The sequence below is a fragment of the Sporothrix schenckii genome (assembly GCF_000961545.1).
Source record: "Sporothrix schenckii 1099-18 chromosome Unknown Cont41, whole genome shotgun sequence".
NCBI classification, from domain to species: Eukaryota; Fungi; Ascomycota; class Sordariomycetes; order Ophiostomatales; family Ophiostomataceae; genus Sporothrix; species Sporothrix schenckii.
The window spans coordinates 1,107,215-1,126,538 of record NW_015971142.1 but is presented as its reverse complement, the minus strand read 5'-3'; the positions used below and the strand labels follow the sequence as shown (position 1 = coordinate 1,126,538).

Below are 19,324 nucleotides of genomic sequence, written 5' to 3'. Positions count from 1 at the left end.
GAGCATGCCATATGCCTCGAACCACTATCCGTTCGAAAACAAAGACCGGTTCCAAGGAGACCTCTTCCCAGCGGACTTCATTGCTGAGGGCCTCGATCAGACGCGCGGCTGGTTCTACACCCTGACGGTTCTCGGGAACAAGCTCTTTGGTGTGTCACCGTTCCGAAATTGCATCGTTAACGGGCTTGTGTTGGCCGAAGACGGCAAGAAGATGTCCAAGAGCCTGAAGAATTTCCCAGACCCATCTCATATTCTTGACAACTACGGATCGGATGCACTTCGCCTCTACCTCATCAACTCGCCCGTCGTCCGAGGCGAGCCGCTGCGCTTCAACGAGGCTGGAGTCAGAGAAGTCATAAGTCGCGTACTGCTGCCTCTTTGGAACAGTTACCGTTTCTTCTCGGAGCAGGCCATCCTATTTCAAAACACGACAGGGACGGCTTTTATTTCCACATCATCTGCAAACGACAAGATCTTGAATATCACAGACCGATGGATCCTTGCCGACTGCCAAGTCTCCTGCGGTTCATGGACCAAGAAATGGAAGGTAAGTACAAGTATATCATAAAAGATAACCCCAACCTGGTATTTTTTCATACATTTGTCTTACATTTTCCCAGGGTATCGCTTATACACAGTTGTTCCGCGACTGCTGCAAGTCATTGATAACTTGACGAACTGGTACATTCGCTTCAACCGCAAACGACTGAAAGGCGCAGCTGGCCTGGGCGTGGGAGATACGACCGCAGCGCTCAACACGCTCTTCCAGGTCCTCTTCACCGTTGTACGCTCTATGGCTCCGTTCACACCGTTCATCACGGAGCACATTTATGGTCTATTGAAACCGTATATCAGCGACTTTGACGAGGGACGCGAAAATACAGCGAGCGTCCACTTTCTTCCTTTCCCCGCGGTCCAAGAGGCGCTCCTAGATACCGTGGTGGAGAGGCAGATGTCTGCCATGCAGAGGGTCATCAGACTCGCGAGAACAGCGCGAGAGCGCCTCGGCATTAGCCTCAAGTCCCCCCTCAGATCGTTGGTGGTGATTGGGGATGCCCAGTTTCTTGCCGACGTTGATCGGTTACGGTCTTACGTGGCAGAAGAACTCAACGTTCGGGACATCGTACTCACAGATGACGAAGAGGAGTACGGCATCCATCTAAAGGCGAAAGTGGATTGGCCAACGCTGGGCAAGAGGCTCAAAAAAGACGTCCAGGTTGTTCGCAAGGCGCTTCCTGGTCTGACGCAGGAGGCACTTCGGACGTACCAGCGCGAGAAGCATATCGTGGTTCAGGGAATACACCTCGCAGAAAATGACTTGAGCATCGTGTGGGAGATGCCTGTTGAGAAACAGAATGCGTCTTCGCCAACAGATGGCCCCACCTGGGAGCCATCCTTTGACGAAGATGTTGTGGTGCTGCTCGATGGCACATCCTACCCGGATCTGCTCGAAGACGGCCTAGCCCGCGACATCCTTACGCGGTTTCAGAAGCTCCGGAAAAAGGCCGGCCTGGTCCCTCTCGATGATGTTCGCATGCAATATAGCGTTCTGGCCAACCCGGAGGGGGTGGATGTTACTACTCTGATCTCATCCAGGCAGTCCATGTTCACGAGTTCACTTCGTGGAAAGTTGGAGGAGCGATCAGGAGAGAGCGGGTCTGACGAAAGTCTAATTGAGGAGGACCAGGCCCTGGGCAATCTGGTTTTGCGACTTCGCCTCGCCCAGGTTCACACGGAACTTAATTAGATAGAGAGAAAAACACATCTGTGGCCTTCTTCGCGCCTAAATTTTTGCTATAGTTACGCGCCGTGCGCCGCCCCCACGTTAATACTAAAAATACACCATCACTGTAACGACGCGGCCTGTACCTAAAATAAAGCAAGACGGAGGTATATTTTACTGTTTCCTTGAAGCCCCTTAGGAACAACTCTTCACCGTACGATAATATGATTATGCACGAAAGTCCAAAAGTTGAACGTCGGCGCGGACAGAATGCTCGTCTCAGTCTCGGCCGGCCATTCCACCCGCTCCACCGACCAAGCCTCCTTATCTGCCCCAGCATGTCCGTCGCAACCAGATCAAAGACGTGTGTGTCCTCGGTCGGCTGGTCAAAGTCGTCAGTCGTCGCGATCAGGAACATAAATGCAAAATTAGGGTCGTCGACGCCGTCCACAACGTAGTGCGCAATGAGCGGCTGCCAGCCGCATAGACAGGCCTCGGCCTAGGCCAGACAGTGCATGCCCGTGGTCGCCAGATGCTGTGTGGCGTTTGTTGCTCGTGGTGGAACACCACACATGCCTGGGCCAAACCAGTATGACATGTCTCGTCGAGGACGCGGTGCCGACCTTAAACTTGCCTCTGGCAAAGGTGGCCAGTCCGTTCATTCGACAAACCTCACTGGCCGTCGCTATCATTTTCTTTCTAACCACGAGAACTTGACTTTCCACAAACCTGGACACCTCCTCGACCTTGTGGGTTGGGGTTCGGTGACAGGAACGTGGAGCTTGCTTGACCAGCACTCGTCGGATCCGTTCTGTGATAATCCCAGGGCGCGGCGTTCGTTCCGATTTGTTGTGCTTCAGAACCAGTCAGAAACACAGGTAGCTCCACCCACACCAACACCCTCCGACTGGAGATCACCTTAATTAATGGCCAGTCAGACTAGGGATGTGCTGCGGATGGGTTGATCACCGCTTGCAGCCTTTCTTTTCGGCGTTCAAACGCAAGAAAAAAGCTCGCGGTGTCGTCTGGTGAACTTGTTGGCCCAGCCGGCGGTGTCAAAGAGGATGGAAGATAGGGAGGGTGACGCGAAGGAAACAGCAGTGTGTACATGAATGCACCTGCTAGTTGGGCAGAAACAGGCTGGACATCATCCTTGTTCCCCAATGTAGGATATGGAACTGGGCTTGTCCAAGAGTAGAAGACTGGCTCGCAAGTAAACTTCCGGTCATGCCAGGCAATTGTCCATCGAGATCCCTCCAAGCTAAGCTGGAGTTGGCCAACACGTGCGTTGGGTGGCCCTCTGATGAGTTGTCCCGGCCGGAGTCTATCTGTAGCCGTAAATAGGGAAAAAGGTACTCATTGTTGTCGGCAATGTCGTTTTCGTGGGAAAGGTGCGGTTGGGCGCTACTTACCCTACTATTAATTCCTCCTTTTCATTTCCTAGACCCGATACTGCCGTTCGCGGAGAAGCTGGTGCGCCGTGCATATGCTGTTGCCGAATGGTAGATTCCGAACGGATATCTGTGGTCCATCCCATTTTGTCGTCTTCCATTTTCCTTGTGTCCCGGTTGTCTCTTGACGTTTGTTGTCCAAAGGACTTGAAAATGGCGAGAGGTGGGTGGATGTTGCCCATCATGGGATGTACCCTTCGCCCACTCCAACGTGCGTGATTCGCTCTTTCCCTAAAGCTCCCAACACTCGCCCTTTCCCCATGCCTGATTTACACACTCCACCACCATTGCTCCTGCCTTGATCAACTGTTAGGGCAGCTTTTCGCAGCCAAACTCGACCGCCAAAGCAGGCAGGAATCTGCAGATGAGGACCTACCTTCCGCAAAACTGTCTCACAGGCTTAACGAGTTGACTTCCTTGATAAGAACGACTGACTCAAGCTTTGTCAGCCGTCTAATATTTCATCCCCCACCCCAATATCGCATTACCTTCGCGCGGTCCATCTTCAAAACAACAATCTTCTTGTACACGAAACGGGCACTCCTTTCAATAGCTGCATTCATATCACAGACACGCCACATTCAACTGTTAGTAGTCGGGCCTCGACGACGGCGTTTCCGAAGTGCTGAAAGTATGACTTGTCCATATTCTAACAGCAAATGGAGTGATATTTGAGTATTTGATATGCCAGCTACCATGGAAAGTATGATGCTATACAGAAATAGGGCAGGACAGTCAGCTAACCGCAGTTAAGGGCTTGCTCTGAAATGGCCATTGAAATTGACCTCGAAAGCGAGTTAGCCATGAAGTGAAAATGGAGCGTCAAAGGACCTCGTGAAGGTCAATGGTTGGCAGTTGCTTTTTAGGCTCGTCAAAGAGTCTGTCAACGTGCTTCACGGATTGAGACAAGACGAACACAGTCGGCTTTTATACATCGGCAACACAGAGGGTACTCGAAACACCGACGAAGTACTCCAAAAGCCACTGTCTCGTCTCATACCTCAAGATACTGCGAACGAACCCCGTCATTCTATTGGTAAAGAACGGCTTCGGATTCGGACCAATTTGGGCCAGCAACTTGCACACTCATATATGTGACTCCCCGTCTTCTCAGTGACGCTTCCGACCAATGCATACATATCTAGGAGGTGCGTTTAGTGCGTCAGTATTTGGCCCTGAAGTTGAATCTGAATGAACTAGGGTTGGACAAGGGCTCAAGGGGATACTCACAATGGAAAATATGCCTAAAACGAGAATTGAAAGGATATGTTAGCTAACAATATAGGGGAATAATTTTTCGACAATCAAGTTGCTTCTCTTGCCGACACCAGAGGCTTCATTACCCGGTTTCGGGCATCTATCAAAGTTCAGTATTAAGAGCATTTCCATACCTTAATTGCCGGGTTGTTTGCTTCTAATCGTGCCTGTGCGATGAGCACCTGGGCTTGGTCGTAAGGCATTCTATGAGCCCACATTAATAACCGTTAGCCAGAGATATCAGACCAAAAGCATGAACAACATTCGGTTTCAACCGGCCGTCGAAACGAACATCAGAAACATTGGACAGCGAAACTTACCCTAGTTTCTCAGTGAAGATGTACATCGCCTGCGATGACAACAATCTCTGCACATTTTCCCTATTTATTCGTCCGACTTCGTTCATTCGGGGATCTTTAATGCCGGTGTTAGCAAAGGCAACAACCCAATGGCCACGGAGAAAAGCAGTCATACCAGTTGGCCACCCGCACATTGGCATCTGCATAACTCGCGACTCGACTTCCGTGAAGCCGGCATGGCGAACAAGGGCATCCATCCGGACTGGTGCTCTTGGGTCTTTCAGATCGCTGACGCCCTGCATGTACAGCTTGGACCATTGTCGAAGTCCACTGTCTGATTTGCCATGGCCTTGGTTAACATAAAATGGCACCAAACAAGACCAGTGACGACCTCCCTGAAACTTACCGTCCGTTAGAGACCCGTTGTCTGATTGTGCTTGGTAATATATCTCGACGATTTGACACCAACCGCCAGGTCGTATTACTCGATACATGTCTTTCAGGTAACTTTTCCATCGTCCAGCGTTTATACCCCCTGCAACCATCTGACTGTGCACCAGATCGAATTCGCCTGTATCGAATGTGAATCTGTGAATAAGTTTGTCGTCAGATAAGCTTCACTTGGATGGCAAATGTTTCCACGGCTATGCTTCTTAATAGTGGCCTGGCTTACCTCCTATTCAGGTCATCAACCTGAAAATCAAGATTTGGCAGATCATCGTCTTGTGCCATGTGAGGGCTGACGTCGATTCCGAGGACCTGCAATTGTTAGTGAGTTAGCAACGACTTTGTGATCTTTCTTAATTCTAGCGTATGATTCGAAAACGCAATCGTCAACCGCCTTCTGCTGTTTTGTCTTCGAAGCCAGAGACGCAGTCGGATTGAAATCGTGATCTTGAAAAGTCTCACTACCGATATTACCCGGGCACTGGTGGACTCGAATAAAGACTTGGAGAAGTCTGAAAGTACACACCTCACATCTTGGGTACTCCGCGGCAACCTCGGCCGCCCAAGCCCCTGTGCCGAAACCGCAGTCGAGAACCTTTCTCAACCGATGAACGGGCGGGAAAATCAAACGGTTGTCGAATACTTTTCTGAAGGCCTCATGGGCGACCTGGAGCCGTTCAACTTCGTCCTGCCTGGGAGTTAGAAATGCGGTTTGGAATGGCCTGTCATTGTTTCTTGTCGTTGGTTTTGACTTCTGGGGCTCTCTAACGATGCACATATACAAAAGCAAGCAAGGGATGGGTCAATTTACTTCATCTATGGGAGAGAAGTACACATTATTCTGCAATGAATATTGTTGGTATTCTCTCCCGTGGAAAGTAACGGTCTCTTTGAGGCTCTCGTCAAGAGGTACGGTCGGATCATAACTGCTTCTATCAGTTTGAATTTTCTTTGACGAGATCAATGTGCTCTGCAACAAAACAACAAAAGCCAAACCCAGGTATCCTTACCTCTCGGCTGCCATTTTGGTAAAACTGGGCAACTTTACCAGATGTCTGGTTGGCACCGGTGCTGCTTTCGAAGGCCGAAATTCCCAGAAATAGTTTCTTTGTGATGAAGACGGAAGAAGCTATTGTCAAAAGTCTAAGAAGCGATATTTTGAAGGCTCTTTGTCAACTGCCAGTATGGGCGTGTGGCCAGTGACCAACACGTCACGAAGAATCCAGATTGCTACAGGGCAGGCTGGTTGCAAATGCCTTGGAGTCATACCTAGCACCTGTGGCTGTCGAATAGCTGTCTTTCTAAAGAAATGCTGGCAACATTTCTCCTCCCCTATTTCTTTGGAGGGCGTATTGCCGCCTGAAAAACCAACACAATTTTCTCGAAGTGGACCCTCTTAACCTTTAGGTTGAGTGACCATTGCAGAAAGCTTTAACTCCCCATGATATCGCCGTCGATCTTCACTTAGGGACCATTGCGGACAGGACTGACGGCAAACAGCCTGTGGTAGCTTGAATTGCGTCTCCCTGTACACGGGATGTTCCAGTGAAAGACATAGAAGTTCACCTCCCAGGCCTCCGGCCCTACGCGAGGCATTCGCATCTTCTCTCATGGTTTCTTCTGGTGGGTTTGTTGCTTTTCCTGGATTTGCTCAACTTTCGTCCCCTGGTAAAGTTGAAGAGCTAACCACGCGAGATTCGACCAGAACTTTCCTAGGTATTTACCTTCCCTCATAACAAGCACGTTCGTCACAATTACACCGCCCACAACACCATGTGCCTCGCCCCCGACGCGTTTACGTGGAGCCATAATCCTATGCCGATAGACCGAAGGGTCAAAACAGACGTCTGTTACGTGCAAGCCCAGTCACGCCGAACAGCAGACCACCTCTTGCTCCGACCACCAGGCCAGTGGCACCGGAAATGTATTGGTGCATTGCTGCCTGAAAAGGAGCCAAGTGGTATTTCATGATAGTTCCGGTGTTTGCCATCAGTCTTCCAAGAACGGCCAGCAGATTTGCGACGAAGCCAGCGTGTGGGTGCCACTGCTGGGACTTTCTTCGCAGCAGGTGCGGCTTTGCACATTGGTGGCGGTATCTTCCCATCCAAGACCAATGGGGGTGTGCATGGTGCCTTGCTCTTTGCTTCGCTGGCAGCAATTTGAAGCACCTCTGCCTGGACCTTGCTGTGGTTCATGTGCAGCCCCTGTTTAATGGAAAGTTCCCTTTCCTCGGGTTCAGAACGAGGGCTCATCAAGCTGCACAAAGATTGAGGCCGTACTGAGTAACCTTGGGTGCTTGGCTTGATCCTAGTCGCCCACCCCACACCATCTTGCGTCCCTTTTACCTTTCCCTCCCTGGTCCTTATTTTGGCATAACACCGGTAGGTCCACTCTTTTCTTCCGCACTATTCTGAACTGCATTTCCATTTGACCATATGCCCTGTCATTTCTCGCAGACCGACATAGTTGGAGCTCAAATGACTTCTTTATTGCCACATCGCGCGCATTGTCTTGCAAGGATCTGACTGACGGCGTGCATAGTGGAGCTCTATCTTGCCCCTTCTGTGCCGTGTTTCGTCGACCTCAAACACAGCCCACACCAGTGTTCTGTAAAGAAAGTGCAGTGCTTGTGCCGGCCTTTGTACAAAATGGTTGAGAGACGGTTTTGTTTCGTCACAAGTGCAGGCCGAGCTAACAGGCCGATACGATGATTACCAGCGCCTGGCGCGGGTAGCATTTTATCTCGCCTTTCACTTTCCATGTGCTCTCGAGAGAGCCCAAGCCGACACTACCGCACACCCATTCAAAATCCGAAATAGAAGAACGATTCTAGAAAACGAAAGGCCTGCCAAAGTGCCATCTATTCTGGTCATCACAAATGGGTATCCTCCACAGCTTGTGCACACCCACACTCACATACACACATGCACACACACCAAGCATGCCTGCTTCACGCGGTGGTTGCACAACATTTTACCAAGCCTCACCAAATTAAGGGGCATAAAGAAATTGTCCTACTCGCTCTGCCTTTAGTCCACCTCCAGGACTCTTTGTGCTGGGGCAATATAGGTCTGTGTTCCACCAGGGCAACAAAAGCGAGGGCGCAACAAAACATTCGATGAAAACCCGAGGACATGGACTTGGGATTCAAAATGGCAGAAGCGGCTTCGGCCCCGCCAGGGTGTTGCCGTCCTCTTGGAGCCTTTTTGGGGCTGTTAACCTTGAACCGGCAAAAGAAGGGGGTGTCGTCCACAACAGATACGGAACAGTCCCCAGAAGGGTTTGATTTTCTTCACCGAGAAATGAGGACGACTTTTTCAAGATCCTCAACATGCTGGCCAAGCATGTGTAATTTCTCATGCCTTATCGTTATTTCCCGAATTCTTGCCTTAGCGAAAAACCAGGCCGTGGTGCAGTAGAGGCCCTGGTGCAGTAGAACATTTTTTGTTCTGGTCCCTGCAAACGTAACTTCCATTGCAGATTTTACAAGGCTCATCCATGTCAACAAAAAAGGGGTGTTGGGTCCCAAACGAAAACGTGGGCGGCGGACTAGTAACCGAACTAGAACGTCATTTTGTTCTGGGGCGATAAGACAAAGTGTCTCGAAATTGGAACAGTGTACAAAAAAACAGTGAGTAAATTTTTCCATTGTTTATCACCCCTGAATCACCTTTACTTCAACTCCCGCTCACAATGCACGCTTAAAGTCGCTGTAAACTGCGCTTGTTGGATTACAAACATGACGATATTTCTCAAAACCGTGAAATTGATTTTTTTTTTTTGGTATGCCGCACACATACTGACGACCAGCAAATGTTGATCGTCGCAAATCCCACTGTACATGTGGAGTATGGATTGTTTTAACTGTACGAAATACACTGTTCCTTCTTCGGAGCACGCCCACATACGACGTAAAGATGGAGACCAGCCGGCAAACGGAACAGACAGCAAGCAAAATCCCACCCTTTTCGCTCATCGAATTATCACGGCACCACTCTATTCTCACCGGTTGAAAAGTGTCCTGCACAGCAACGTCATGGTCGTAACCCTGCACCTTGGGAATACTTGCAGCACCAGATACTGCCGCTAAATTGCAGCGCCATCCTTTGATGCGGCACTAGGTCCTCTTCAAGCGAGCACACTAGTCGGCCAGGGCAGGCACCAAGACTTAATCGGCAAGACGCCTTGAACGGTGTAAACATGACGAAGCCTGTGCTTCCCGTGGGCAATGGGATATAATGGCAAGCAAATAAATCTTTCAACGGGACAATCCAGGTTCTCCAGGGTTTTAAAGGACGGAGCCCTCCGTGCTCGCAATTTCCAAGACAGCCACCGGAGACGCTGGGAGTATCATGGTCAAAGCGAAGTTATGCCTTGGGACGGACCACACGCCTTCCAAAATTGCATTCATGACCGGTATAATTGGGTATTTTCCTTCTTTGCCGGAAACCAAAGCCAGCGAAAGCAAGCACAGTCTTGGCTGAACGGTGGTGGCAACAAGGACAGGCTCCTCGTTTCGGGCGCTTCCAGACCATCGGGATTTGGATCTCTCGTCTCTCACTGGGTCTTTTTGTCTCTGGTGTTCTTCGACAGGATCTGACCAAAATACACGAGGTTATTTCCCTTCTTGAACATTTTTTTTTTGCCTGAATGTTTGCTTACGTATCCGAGGCACTGGCAGAATTGAAACATCGACGGATCGAAACCAATCATCTTTGCCAAGTTTGGTCATATTGATCAACCTAGAAATCAGAAACCTGCCGATGACCGCGCTGGGTCACACAGGACGAACATCCGTCCCTTTTTTCGCCCCCCACTAAAGGCATCGGCAACGAACTGCCACAGTTTCCAAGTAATTGCCTTCTCGACGATTCATGGGAGATTTATTTCCGCCGCCTCGTTACCAGACATCACGAGGCTAATTTGACCGCTGCGAGGATCAACCTACTTACATTCACTGCTATGGTCTCTCTTATCTCACTGTGAACTCGCAAGCAGGCACGCGGACGCTCAGCTCACGCAAGAGGCCCATTCCATCTCACACCCTCGGCGTCACGCTCGAATGATACGCCTCCACGTCATAAAATCCACCTTTGGTCGGGCGTCACAAAGGTCAAGCTTGACCTCCTCGTGCAGCTCTCATGATGCCGTACTTCCCTGATTTCTGCTCACGTTTCTAACCGACTTGCCCTGTCTCCATCCTCCATATCTCTCCACTCGCATGCAGAGCACATCTTATTACATCTCATTTCCGCAACGAAGGAGTCCACCGTCACCCTGTCCGGTTAATATTATCTTCCTTTGAATCGGTCTTGTCCTTGAGTCCACACATTCGGGCTTTACGTTCTTCTTTTCATCCGAAATACGGCGCGGACAGGTTCTCGCGACACGAGAACCCGAGAAAATACAACCGCCTTCGTAATAAACGAAAGAAGAAGAAGAAAAAGTAAAACGACGAACAAGGGCACTGCTATGGCGCAAACATAGGGACATAGTATTTGGCCATGTCGACATCCGCTAGATGGGCCATGTGGCCTGTCCTGGGCTGGATACGAAGGAGCCCCCTTGGCCTCTTATTGCGGACTCCCACTAGCCACGCAAGAGCTATGCGAGAAGATAAAACTACGGCACACTCGAGTTTTAAACCCCACTGCCAGATACGCCTAATTCTTTGTGCTCGTCCAAGCGTACCAAGAATAGGGGAAACCCGGGATTTCGTGAAAATGCCATGAAAACCTGCTCTGTTTGGCTATATCAACACTTTTATACAGTCGCATTTTACACCAATTTGCGGCAGCCGACAGAGGGACATGCACCACAGCATTATTTGAGCGAATGCGGTTAGTTCAGCCGACCCGCCTGCATGTTTGGATGAAAAATCAAAATTGCCCTGGAACCATCACAGGACCAAGCAGAGGCGACTCAGCCAAACGACATCTGAACCCGACTGTCTGGGCCGCCACTCAGTTTCTTCTCTCAGCAGGTCGTTACTGGCCCAGGTGGTTTACGGACGTTCGCAACTTCTCATTTATGATAGGTCACGGCGCAACGCCGCAATAGCAGAAGCAAACGTTCAAACAGTGAGTACGAAACAAGTTCTTTCCATCTGTCCGTCTCACACGGATTGGTTCACTTGAAGCCAGCAACAGCTCAAAAGCTACCAGTGCGACGTGAACGCATGAAGTGACATCTAAGAAAAATGACAGTGGGACGCTGAAAATGCGTAGAACACGGGAACAAGGCACCCCTAACTCACACATAAGTCAACGTCTGTTCTGTTTATGTACGTGATACGGGGGCATGCCCCTCCCTGTCGCCCCCGCCTTGATTCTTCTCTCAGCCTTCTCCCGCTGTTCTCGGGTTTCCTTGCTGATCATTTTGTCTGCAGTGTCGTAATTTTAACTTCCCGTTGGGGGCTATCGTGCAAGGGGGGGGACCACAATTCACGACAGGGTTCAGGAGACACTGGAAACATCTCTCCGCGATTTGCTTCACGCTTTTGGGCATACGTGCAAAGCCATTGGTTCACAAGATGGGCCATTCAATACAACACTGCTAAAGTTGAAACAGGCCAAAAGCAAGACATCGACATTAAACGAGGTAATGGCCACCCCAGTCACTTTGGCCCCCCTGACCAGCTTGTCCACATCCTCGGGACCGCCGACTGCAGACGCAATCACAATGCAATAATCATATTCTGCCGGACCCTTGGACAGCACGGTGGACTCCGTATTTTGCGACGTAATTCAAGTACGAATACGGTGGGCAGCTACTCCGTAAAACATTGCATTTATATTCCATTTGCTAACGCTGTGTCTCGGGCACCTGATTGCTTTGTTTGCTAACGATGCTCAGTACGCCTGTGAGAAGAGACGACACACAAAGCTTACATGCATGTCATGAACGCCTCAAATATTTTGTGCTTTACGTGCGAATTAAGCACGGATGCATGTGGAGCTTTCGTCGACGATGGACCATTTCGGGCCTTTTCGTGGATGTACATCGGTTTAATTTGTACCAGAGCCTTGCAAAGTACCACCATTTCATCAACAAAGGCACAATATTTCACACAACCAAACGACCTTGCAAATACACACAACTATTGTCTTTTATATGCGTCGACAGCATTCCTGGACTTGGAACATCACTTTACGGCTCTTGGCACAAGAAATTATCTGTAATTTGAGCTGCATGATGCCGGAATATATGTTGTAAGTCGGCTTCTCTTCGTCGCAGCCCCCTAATCGAGAGCTGTTTTTCATGTTTTACATAACAGAAAAGGGCTTCTTATCGTTGTACATTTCCTCCGGCCATCTTAAAAATGCAATCTGTCCTACGCAGTATGGTTGCTTGATTTTCACATATTTCTGAACTCCGTTCATGATATTGCATAGCATCTGCACGATATGCTCGCCAGCGCTACATATGGCTCCAACACGGAAACCAGATCTCACGCGACAAGGCTCTTGAATGCGACGAGTTGTCCAATGCGATCTCACTTGCTCATACGAAACATTCGTCTATCTATGACAAACACACCCGGGGTGACACCAAAGGATGTTTCCCAGCCTCCATTCCTTACGACCTTCTCGTCTTCTCTCCTGTTCTACTAACGTAATCATGTGCGTCAACCAAATCACGGACTTTAGTACATCCCTTTCCATTCTCTTCCTTTCTTCCGCCAGGCTAACCTGAAGCAGCCTCAGCATTCTCAACAGTCAAATCTACACATAAAAGCCCTGACAGCAAGCCACAGAGGTGCAACGACATCAAACGATGTCTCCGTACCGAATCCCAACTTAGTTTCTCTAGCAGTCTCAGCAGAGAATGTGTACGTACTACGAGTAAGTCTACTTCGTGTTCTCCTCCGCCCATAAGCAGCATCCACCTGGATATGCAGCCCTTGCCTGGCTCATTCCTGCATCGTCCCGGTGTTCCGCATGCAGAAAGTCGTATCCTTATACAGGAAGTATTTGCGCCAGTGCCAGGGTAGTGACAAGGGGCCCAAAACCTTACCCGCTGAGGGCGGTGAGTGTTGGTCCTCGGGCCACGTACCGACGCAAAGAAACAAAAGCAAGACCCCAGACACACCAAAGCAAATTGGAACTGCGTGGACGATAGGGACACGTCCAACGGCATTCGCTGTACTGAACATTGCTTCATGCAACGGATGCAGCCAAACCCTGCATATTGAGAGGCACCTTCGCCATGCACTGCACAGACAGTACCCGACCCAGTGGGTTCAGGAGACAGGGTGCTACATGGCATCTCGCCTGCACCCGTATTGCCTTTTCGGGAGTCCTACAAAGCATTGCACCGGTCCTGTCCCATGGAACAGCAGTGCACAGTGGTTGACTGGCTCGTGTTGGCCTTTGTCATGTCTTGGCCCTCGTCACTTGTCACATTTATAGGATTTGAAATTTTGTCTTATGCGTTTTCGTTCCCGCACATGCTGGAAACGTACAGAGTACTCCGAACCGAGACTTGATTTAATTTGAATCTGCAGAATACCCTCTTTTGCAAACTACGGAGTATTCTGTACTCCCTTCGTATATCGACACAAAGCGGCCTTGATGCGCTGACAAACTCCTTCATGTCCACGCCATTCCTACGACGAAGAGGTCCTCTCAGATACCGAAAGGCTTGCATGGAGTCGTATCATGGGGGACTCTCCCTAGAGAACAGGCGCAAATGTGGAAGGTATGAAGAAGGATGGAGCCCATCTCCGAATTCTTCGTCTCTTCTTCGGCTGGAAAGTAGCAACCACAAACCATGTCCTTGCGGTTCCGTTCAGCCGCCCACCAGAACTCTATGGAGGATAAGCAAGAGTAATGCAGAGTACGCCTCGACGAACTCGGTCAGAATGTTTCCCAGCTTTCTAGCCATGCAACCACACAAGACGCAGCATGCCCAACAACGAAGCAAGTCCAGCGTATGGCATACATGTACCGTACAGGCCAACGTAATACACGTCACTCGACACACAGAAATGCAAAGGCCGGCGGGAAGGGCGGGAAGCTTCTGTTCTGTGCATGCGCTGTCTCGGATTAGAGGAGGAGGGTGGTTTGCTACCGACCCGATAGACTGGTTGGTTTCAACCCACCCTCCATTTTCGCAGCGCCGGAAACCAAAGAAGGAAAAGAGCAGAAACACAACCCCCCCAAAGAAGCCAGACAGAGCGAAAAGTGACAACACAAAGGTTGGGATGGGAGGTATAGACTGTCCCCTTGCTTTCTGAGAAAATTGCTCCTCCACACCCTCTCTTGTTTGACATACACCACCCACGCACTTTTTACAGTTCCTTTGATTTCTCCTTCTACTCTACAGCCGACCAGCTTCCCGTTGCAGGCATAAGTATCGCGTTCCGGGACACAGCCCAAGCAAGCCCCTCCCAAAACGTTGATCTTCCGGCTTGGTGTGGGAGGCCGGGAGGCGAATAACCATTGTGGTGTGGTGGGTTACCTTAGCGGAGGAAACAAGACGAAACGAGCAAGTGCATAGCACCGAGAGGCAAAGAAACAGAAATGCAAACCGCCAACCATCGACTCGCCAGACCTCCTTTCGTCTCGAAGGGGAGATGAAACTACTCAGTATTGTCTTCCATTGTCTGCGGTTGTACGATGTACAGGCGTGGTGAGCCATTGCCTTGCTCGCCGACGTCGGTGAATATTGAAATCCGACCACCACTTCCTAGATAAAATGGTTTCCTTTTTTTCCTCTGCCTTTCCTTTTTTCTTTCTAGGGGGGTCCCCCCCCTCCCCCCTGCTCCTTCGTTTTGTTTCTTGTTTCTCTCTGATTCCCGCAGCTCTCAGGCCCCATTGGCATGGGTCCTTTACAATGATCCTTGGTTTCCGCTACTCCGTCGAACCAGTTCTTTTCCACTCGGCACTGCACACGCCCAACTAGCTCTCTTTTCGAGTCTGAGAGTGGGAAACGAGACAAAAGAAAAAACGATACGTCGTTTCTATGCACCCAGACTTTCCCTTCAGACACCGGCTGGGCGAATCCAGCCTCTCGTTTTGGCTTCCACAGAACAACATACGGAACAGTAGCGGCCATCCCACGTCCTTTTCCGACTCCTGATTCTTGTCTGAAGAGGTCTGCCAGCTGTCAAGCCACATCCACATTTGTTTCTTTTGAAATAAACATTATCCCGCTCACCCGTCCTCGCAGATACACTTGCCCCGCCAACTTCGTCTGGTCCACATTCCCTCCGTCGTAAAGTCGTCTGTCAGAATGCCGAGGTTGCGTCGTACGTCGTAGCTTCTTGCCCTGCATTCCGTTTCCTGTCTCTATGTCTTGCGCTGCCGCCTGAGCCGTCCCGTCTGGCTGGAATACACCACACGTTTTTACGTGTAAAGAACAAGCCCCTGTTTGGGGAGAAGGGCCACCAAGAATAGACAACAATGTAGTATTCCTGATGCTGCCATTCCGTGGTTGAGTATAATGCCAATGACATGGTATATGGTGCTGCCCTCCCTCTTCCTTTGAAAAGGCAACTGGCAGTACTATATTGGTGTTAGAGGCAATTTAAACTTTGTTTTTCTGATATTTGTTTTGTACTTCTAAAATTGCTATCGTTTTTTTTTTTTGTTTATTAATTTATGATACAAAGTTTCCTTGTAACGAATATACATTTGTTAATATTCTGCTTGAACCTGAACTGCACATAGAAGGCCGAGTAGCCTAACTGTAACTCCCTTCTATGACATTCGAGTGAACTTTGGAATTATCAATACATCAGAAGAAACGAATTCGAATACCGATGGGAAGAAGAAATACAGGAGAAACTCTAGATTCTTTGGTGAAATCGTGGGAAGTTGTACAAGGGAAAAAAGACAAAAAGAAAACAGGGAAATTTGAGTACAGGGCAATAATCCGTCTAATGATCTCATAATATAGTAAAGTCGCGCTGGTGGTGCTGGAAGACCCTAGGAAAATACAGGACAATCTACGTCTTTGTCGGAAAGGAAACAAACACAAGGACAAAAAAACACAAAAACACCGTCGAATGAGATGCGAATACTTGCATTGCATCAACACCATGTAAACACCGGGTTTTTGGTCTTCACAGGCTCAAGACGCTCTACAATCACGCGCCGGCGGTTGTTCTCCATGCCCTCGGCCGCTGCATAGCCTAGGTCACCCTCGATGTCCTCGTCACCGGCCTGGTCGTCGTAAAAGTAGTTGTCCAGCGAAGCCGCCCGGTGGTGGCGGGGCGGGTGGTGCGGCAAAAACATGGAGGACGACATGGAGTTGCTCCCACTACCGCCTGCCGCGGCACCGTGCCGCTCACCGTACAGCTGCTGCGCAATGGTGTTGCTATTCCGCCGCGAGGCTGCTGTCGTGTAGCTGTACCGGCGCTGGTGCTGGGGGGCCATCTTTTGCCGCTGGGCCGCGGCACTGGCAGCGGCAGACGACAGGTTTCGCCGGCTGCCGCCGCGGGCATTAGGTGACTCGACGGATAGCAGTTGCGAGGACGCGGGCGACGGCGCCGGAGGTGAGTTGGCATTATTCGTGTTCGACGATTCGCCTGCGGCACCCTCGCCAGACTCGTCTTCCTCGGCGACCAACTCCTTGGTCAGCTCAAAGCGGCCTGGATTGGGTAGCGGAGACGTGGCGTTGACAAGCAAATCGTCCGGGTCGTTGGTTCCTTCCACGTTGTCAAAATAGGAATCGCTGCTGGTCATGGTGGTCGTGGCAGGTTTCTTTCCGCCGCTACGGCCATCGCCGTTGCCGTCAACGCCTCCGATGGCGCCAATGTCCATTTCTTCATCCATGGCCCGGGATAGCTCAAACTCGTTACGGCGGCGGATCTCGGAGCTGGTGGCACGCATAGGAACGGCAATCGGCACTTCCACCAAGTCATCCCAGACGCAGACCTTGGCACGCCGGGTCAGCTCGAGGGGGCCGTGGTCGGGCGTCTTGAGAGTCTCGACAACGTTCCACGCCTGGCCCTTCATGACGGCAATCTGGCGAGCAAACATGCGTTCCTGGAAATCGGGGTCCATCTGGAAGACGCGGCGGAGGGCGAGCTGGGTCTGCGACCACCAAGCCGGCGACGTCAGAAGCGGCAAGAAATGATCGCGCGTCCTTTGCGAGAAGGGCCGGCCGATGAGGTCCACAGGCAAAAAGAGCCAGCCAAAGGGGAAGCTGCGCCAGGCATCCGGATGCTTCCAAGGCCACGACAGCGAGTTATCGATGGCTCCAATGTGGATGTTGGGCTGCGGAGCGCTGCTGGCGGGTGGTGTAGAGGCGTCCATCGGTTTCTGAGCGCGGTAGGGCGCCCGGGCACGGTTGCTATGGGCCGGTCGTTGAGAGAGGTCGACGGGATGCGGGGCCTCGGAGCCAGGACTGCCGTTAGCACTGCCACTGGCGCCGTCCATGTTGAGGTGCATGGGCTCCGAGGTGATGGACACTTCTTGGCTAGGCCAGTCGACCTTGATCATCCAGTTATCGAGGCCACGGTCCGTGTTGCGCATAATGTAGTCAAGAATGACAAGCTTCTCCAGTTCTTCGCGGAAAGACTGTTTCAAGTTTTCGGTCCACACAAAGTTGTCGGGCCCCGGCGTTGATGCTGCGCTGGCACCCTCGTTCTCGTCGTAGTCGCTGTAATTCGCCTCATCCCCTAGGTCATCGCCAGCACCACCAGAGCTCCTGCTTCTTGGATTCGTTCCATTTGGCGTTTTGGAGGTACGCCTAGAGCCTGGACGGCAGTTGTCGGCCCAGCGACCGGTGCGGCCGTTGCGGTGGCGATCGCTCGTGCGAAAGCCAGACAGGTATTGGTCCGGCCAAGGATTTTCGCGGAGAAAAATGTTGGCGTCTTTGAAGCCTTTGAGGAAAACTTGGAAGCTGCCAGGCTTGGCCGGCAGTGGTTTCCGGTTGCGCGAGTGTGAGTATCGGTCCCAGAAGGGATAATGGAAAGACTTGGACGAGAGGTAGACGACGTCGGTATAAGGTACCATGTAGGTGCGTAGCTGGTTGTCGAGGACGTAGGCGGCGGCCTCGCTGACGTAGGAAAGGTTGGGAATGAGACTATGTGCCGGAGAGTATTAGTACCATGGATACGAGGGAAGGGAATAGTAGCACAAGACACGTAGAGGTCAAACGCACCAGGCTCGTCCGAAACAGCAGGGAAACAGGTTCCGGTGAATCCACTTGTTCCATTTGGGGTTTCCAGCAGCATACGGCTCCTCGTCCTTGGGCTTGAAGACACCGACCACCTTGCCCTCTGGGTTACGCGCGAAGTAGCTGCCAGAGCTGCCTTGCGAAATCATGCGGGGGTGCGTGCCTTCACGGATGGCGGTCCGCACGCTGTCGACAATGGACTCGAACTCAGCTTCGGTAATGACAGAGGATGGCACATTTGTTGCGTCGGGTGCGCCGGCCGCTGTCCGTGCCAGTGTCTCGGCTGTTGCTGGCCGCACGCCCTCGGGAGCCTGGAACACGGAGTAGTGGATTTCGAGGCGACCCTCGTCTTCTTGTCCTCGCTTCTTCTGGTGGCGCTTGAACTTGCTGGCAATTTCATCGGCCCACCGCTCGAGGCGCGCGTTGATTGCCTTGAGGTCGACGCCGGAGTTGGTGCGTCGCCGGCGGTAGTTATTTTGCTGGTAGGATGCCCGCCGATCGTGGCCGCCGGTACTCATACCGCCATGGGGCCTCGGTTGTTGCCCGCCGACAATGGACGCATAGCGAGGGTTTGCTCCTGAGGTTCCGGAAAGAGCGGCGGCAGCAGCGGATGATTGCAGCGAAGCGAAGGTGGCTGCACCGGCGCCTTCATCGTCGTCGGAGTCGTCGGAAAACCGGTCAGCCTGAGCAAGGCGTTCGTAGCCCGTGGTAGCTGGGCGTGCCTTGGGCATTGTAGATCGTCTTGGAAGGATCGCGTGCCGTCCCAGCTGGATGTATCTGATGTCCGTCGGGCGTGGCTCACCAGTTCATCGTCGGAGACAAGGTATGGAGTATACGGAGTTCAGAGACGAGTACAAAGGGATGTCGAAGGGATGTCAATTCCGAATTGAAATAGCTCTACGCAACGTGACAGTCGTGAAGCATCAACGTAGCGGCAAGACAATACCAGAATGGGCAAGAAAAGGATCGAGAAAAGAAAAGGGGATCGTAAATGCTATCGTCAGGGGGTCCAGCACAGA

At 51.2% G+C, this 19,324-nt stretch overlaps 5 protein-coding genes across 5 annotated transcripts; 1 reads left to right on the top strand and 4 right to left on the bottom strand.

Moving 5' to 3' along the window:
- Positions 1 to 4: 4 nt before the first annotated feature.
- Positions 5 to 1,747, top strand: SPSK_07338 (uncharacterized protein; the record flags this gene model as incomplete). Its single annotated transcript, XM_016734002.1, has 2 exons — positions 5 to 547; positions 572 to 1,747. The coding sequence occupies 2 exons, from the start codon at positions 5 to 7 to the stop codon at positions 1,745 to 1,747; spliced, it is 1,719 nt and encodes a 572-aa protein (XP_016590678.1).
- A 915-nt stretch (positions 1,748 to 2,662) lies between these two features.
- SPSK_07961 (uncharacterized protein) lies at positions 2,663 to 3,356 on the bottom strand (the record flags this gene model as incomplete). Its single annotated transcript, XM_016734613.1, has 2 exons — positions 2,663 to 3,047; positions 3,136 to 3,356. The coding sequence occupies 2 exons, from the start codon at positions 3,354 to 3,356 to the stop codon at positions 2,663 to 2,665; spliced, it is 606 nt and encodes a 201-aa protein (XP_016590677.1).
- A 1,157-nt stretch (positions 3,357 to 4,513) lies between these two features.
- On the bottom strand, positions 4,514 to 6,201 carry SPSK_07376 (uncharacterized protein; the record flags this gene model as incomplete). Its single annotated transcript, XM_016734040.1, has 9 exons — positions 4,514 to 4,531; positions 4,566 to 4,635; positions 4,752 to 5,079; positions 5,137 to 5,318; positions 5,404 to 5,489; positions 5,518 to 5,658; positions 5,704 to 5,865; positions 5,989 to 6,103; positions 6,188 to 6,201. 9 exons carry the CDS (start codon positions 6,199 to 6,201, stop codon positions 4,514 to 4,516), a joined length of 1,116 nt encoding a protein of 371 aa, XP_016590676.1.
- Positions 6,202 to 9,465: 3,264 nt separating this feature from the next.
- SPSK_08084 (uncharacterized protein) lies at positions 9,466 to 9,909 on the bottom strand (the record flags this gene model as incomplete). Its single annotated transcript, XM_016734729.1, has 2 exons — positions 9,466 to 9,773; positions 9,840 to 9,909. The coding sequence occupies 2 exons, from the start codon at positions 9,907 to 9,909 to the stop codon at positions 9,466 to 9,468; spliced, it is 378 nt and encodes a 125-aa protein (XP_016590675.1).
- Positions 9,910 to 16,213: 6,304 nt separating this feature from the next.
- On the bottom strand, positions 16,214 to 19,036 carry SPSK_07007 (1-phosphatidylinositol 4-kinase LSB6; the record flags this gene model as incomplete). Its single annotated transcript, XM_016733677.1, has 2 exons — positions 16,214 to 18,212; positions 18,291 to 19,036. The coding sequence occupies 2 exons, from the start codon at positions 19,034 to 19,036 to the stop codon at positions 16,214 to 16,216; spliced, it is 2,745 nt and encodes a 914-aa protein (XP_016590674.1).
- Between the last annotated feature and the right edge of the window lie 288 nt (positions 19,037 to 19,324).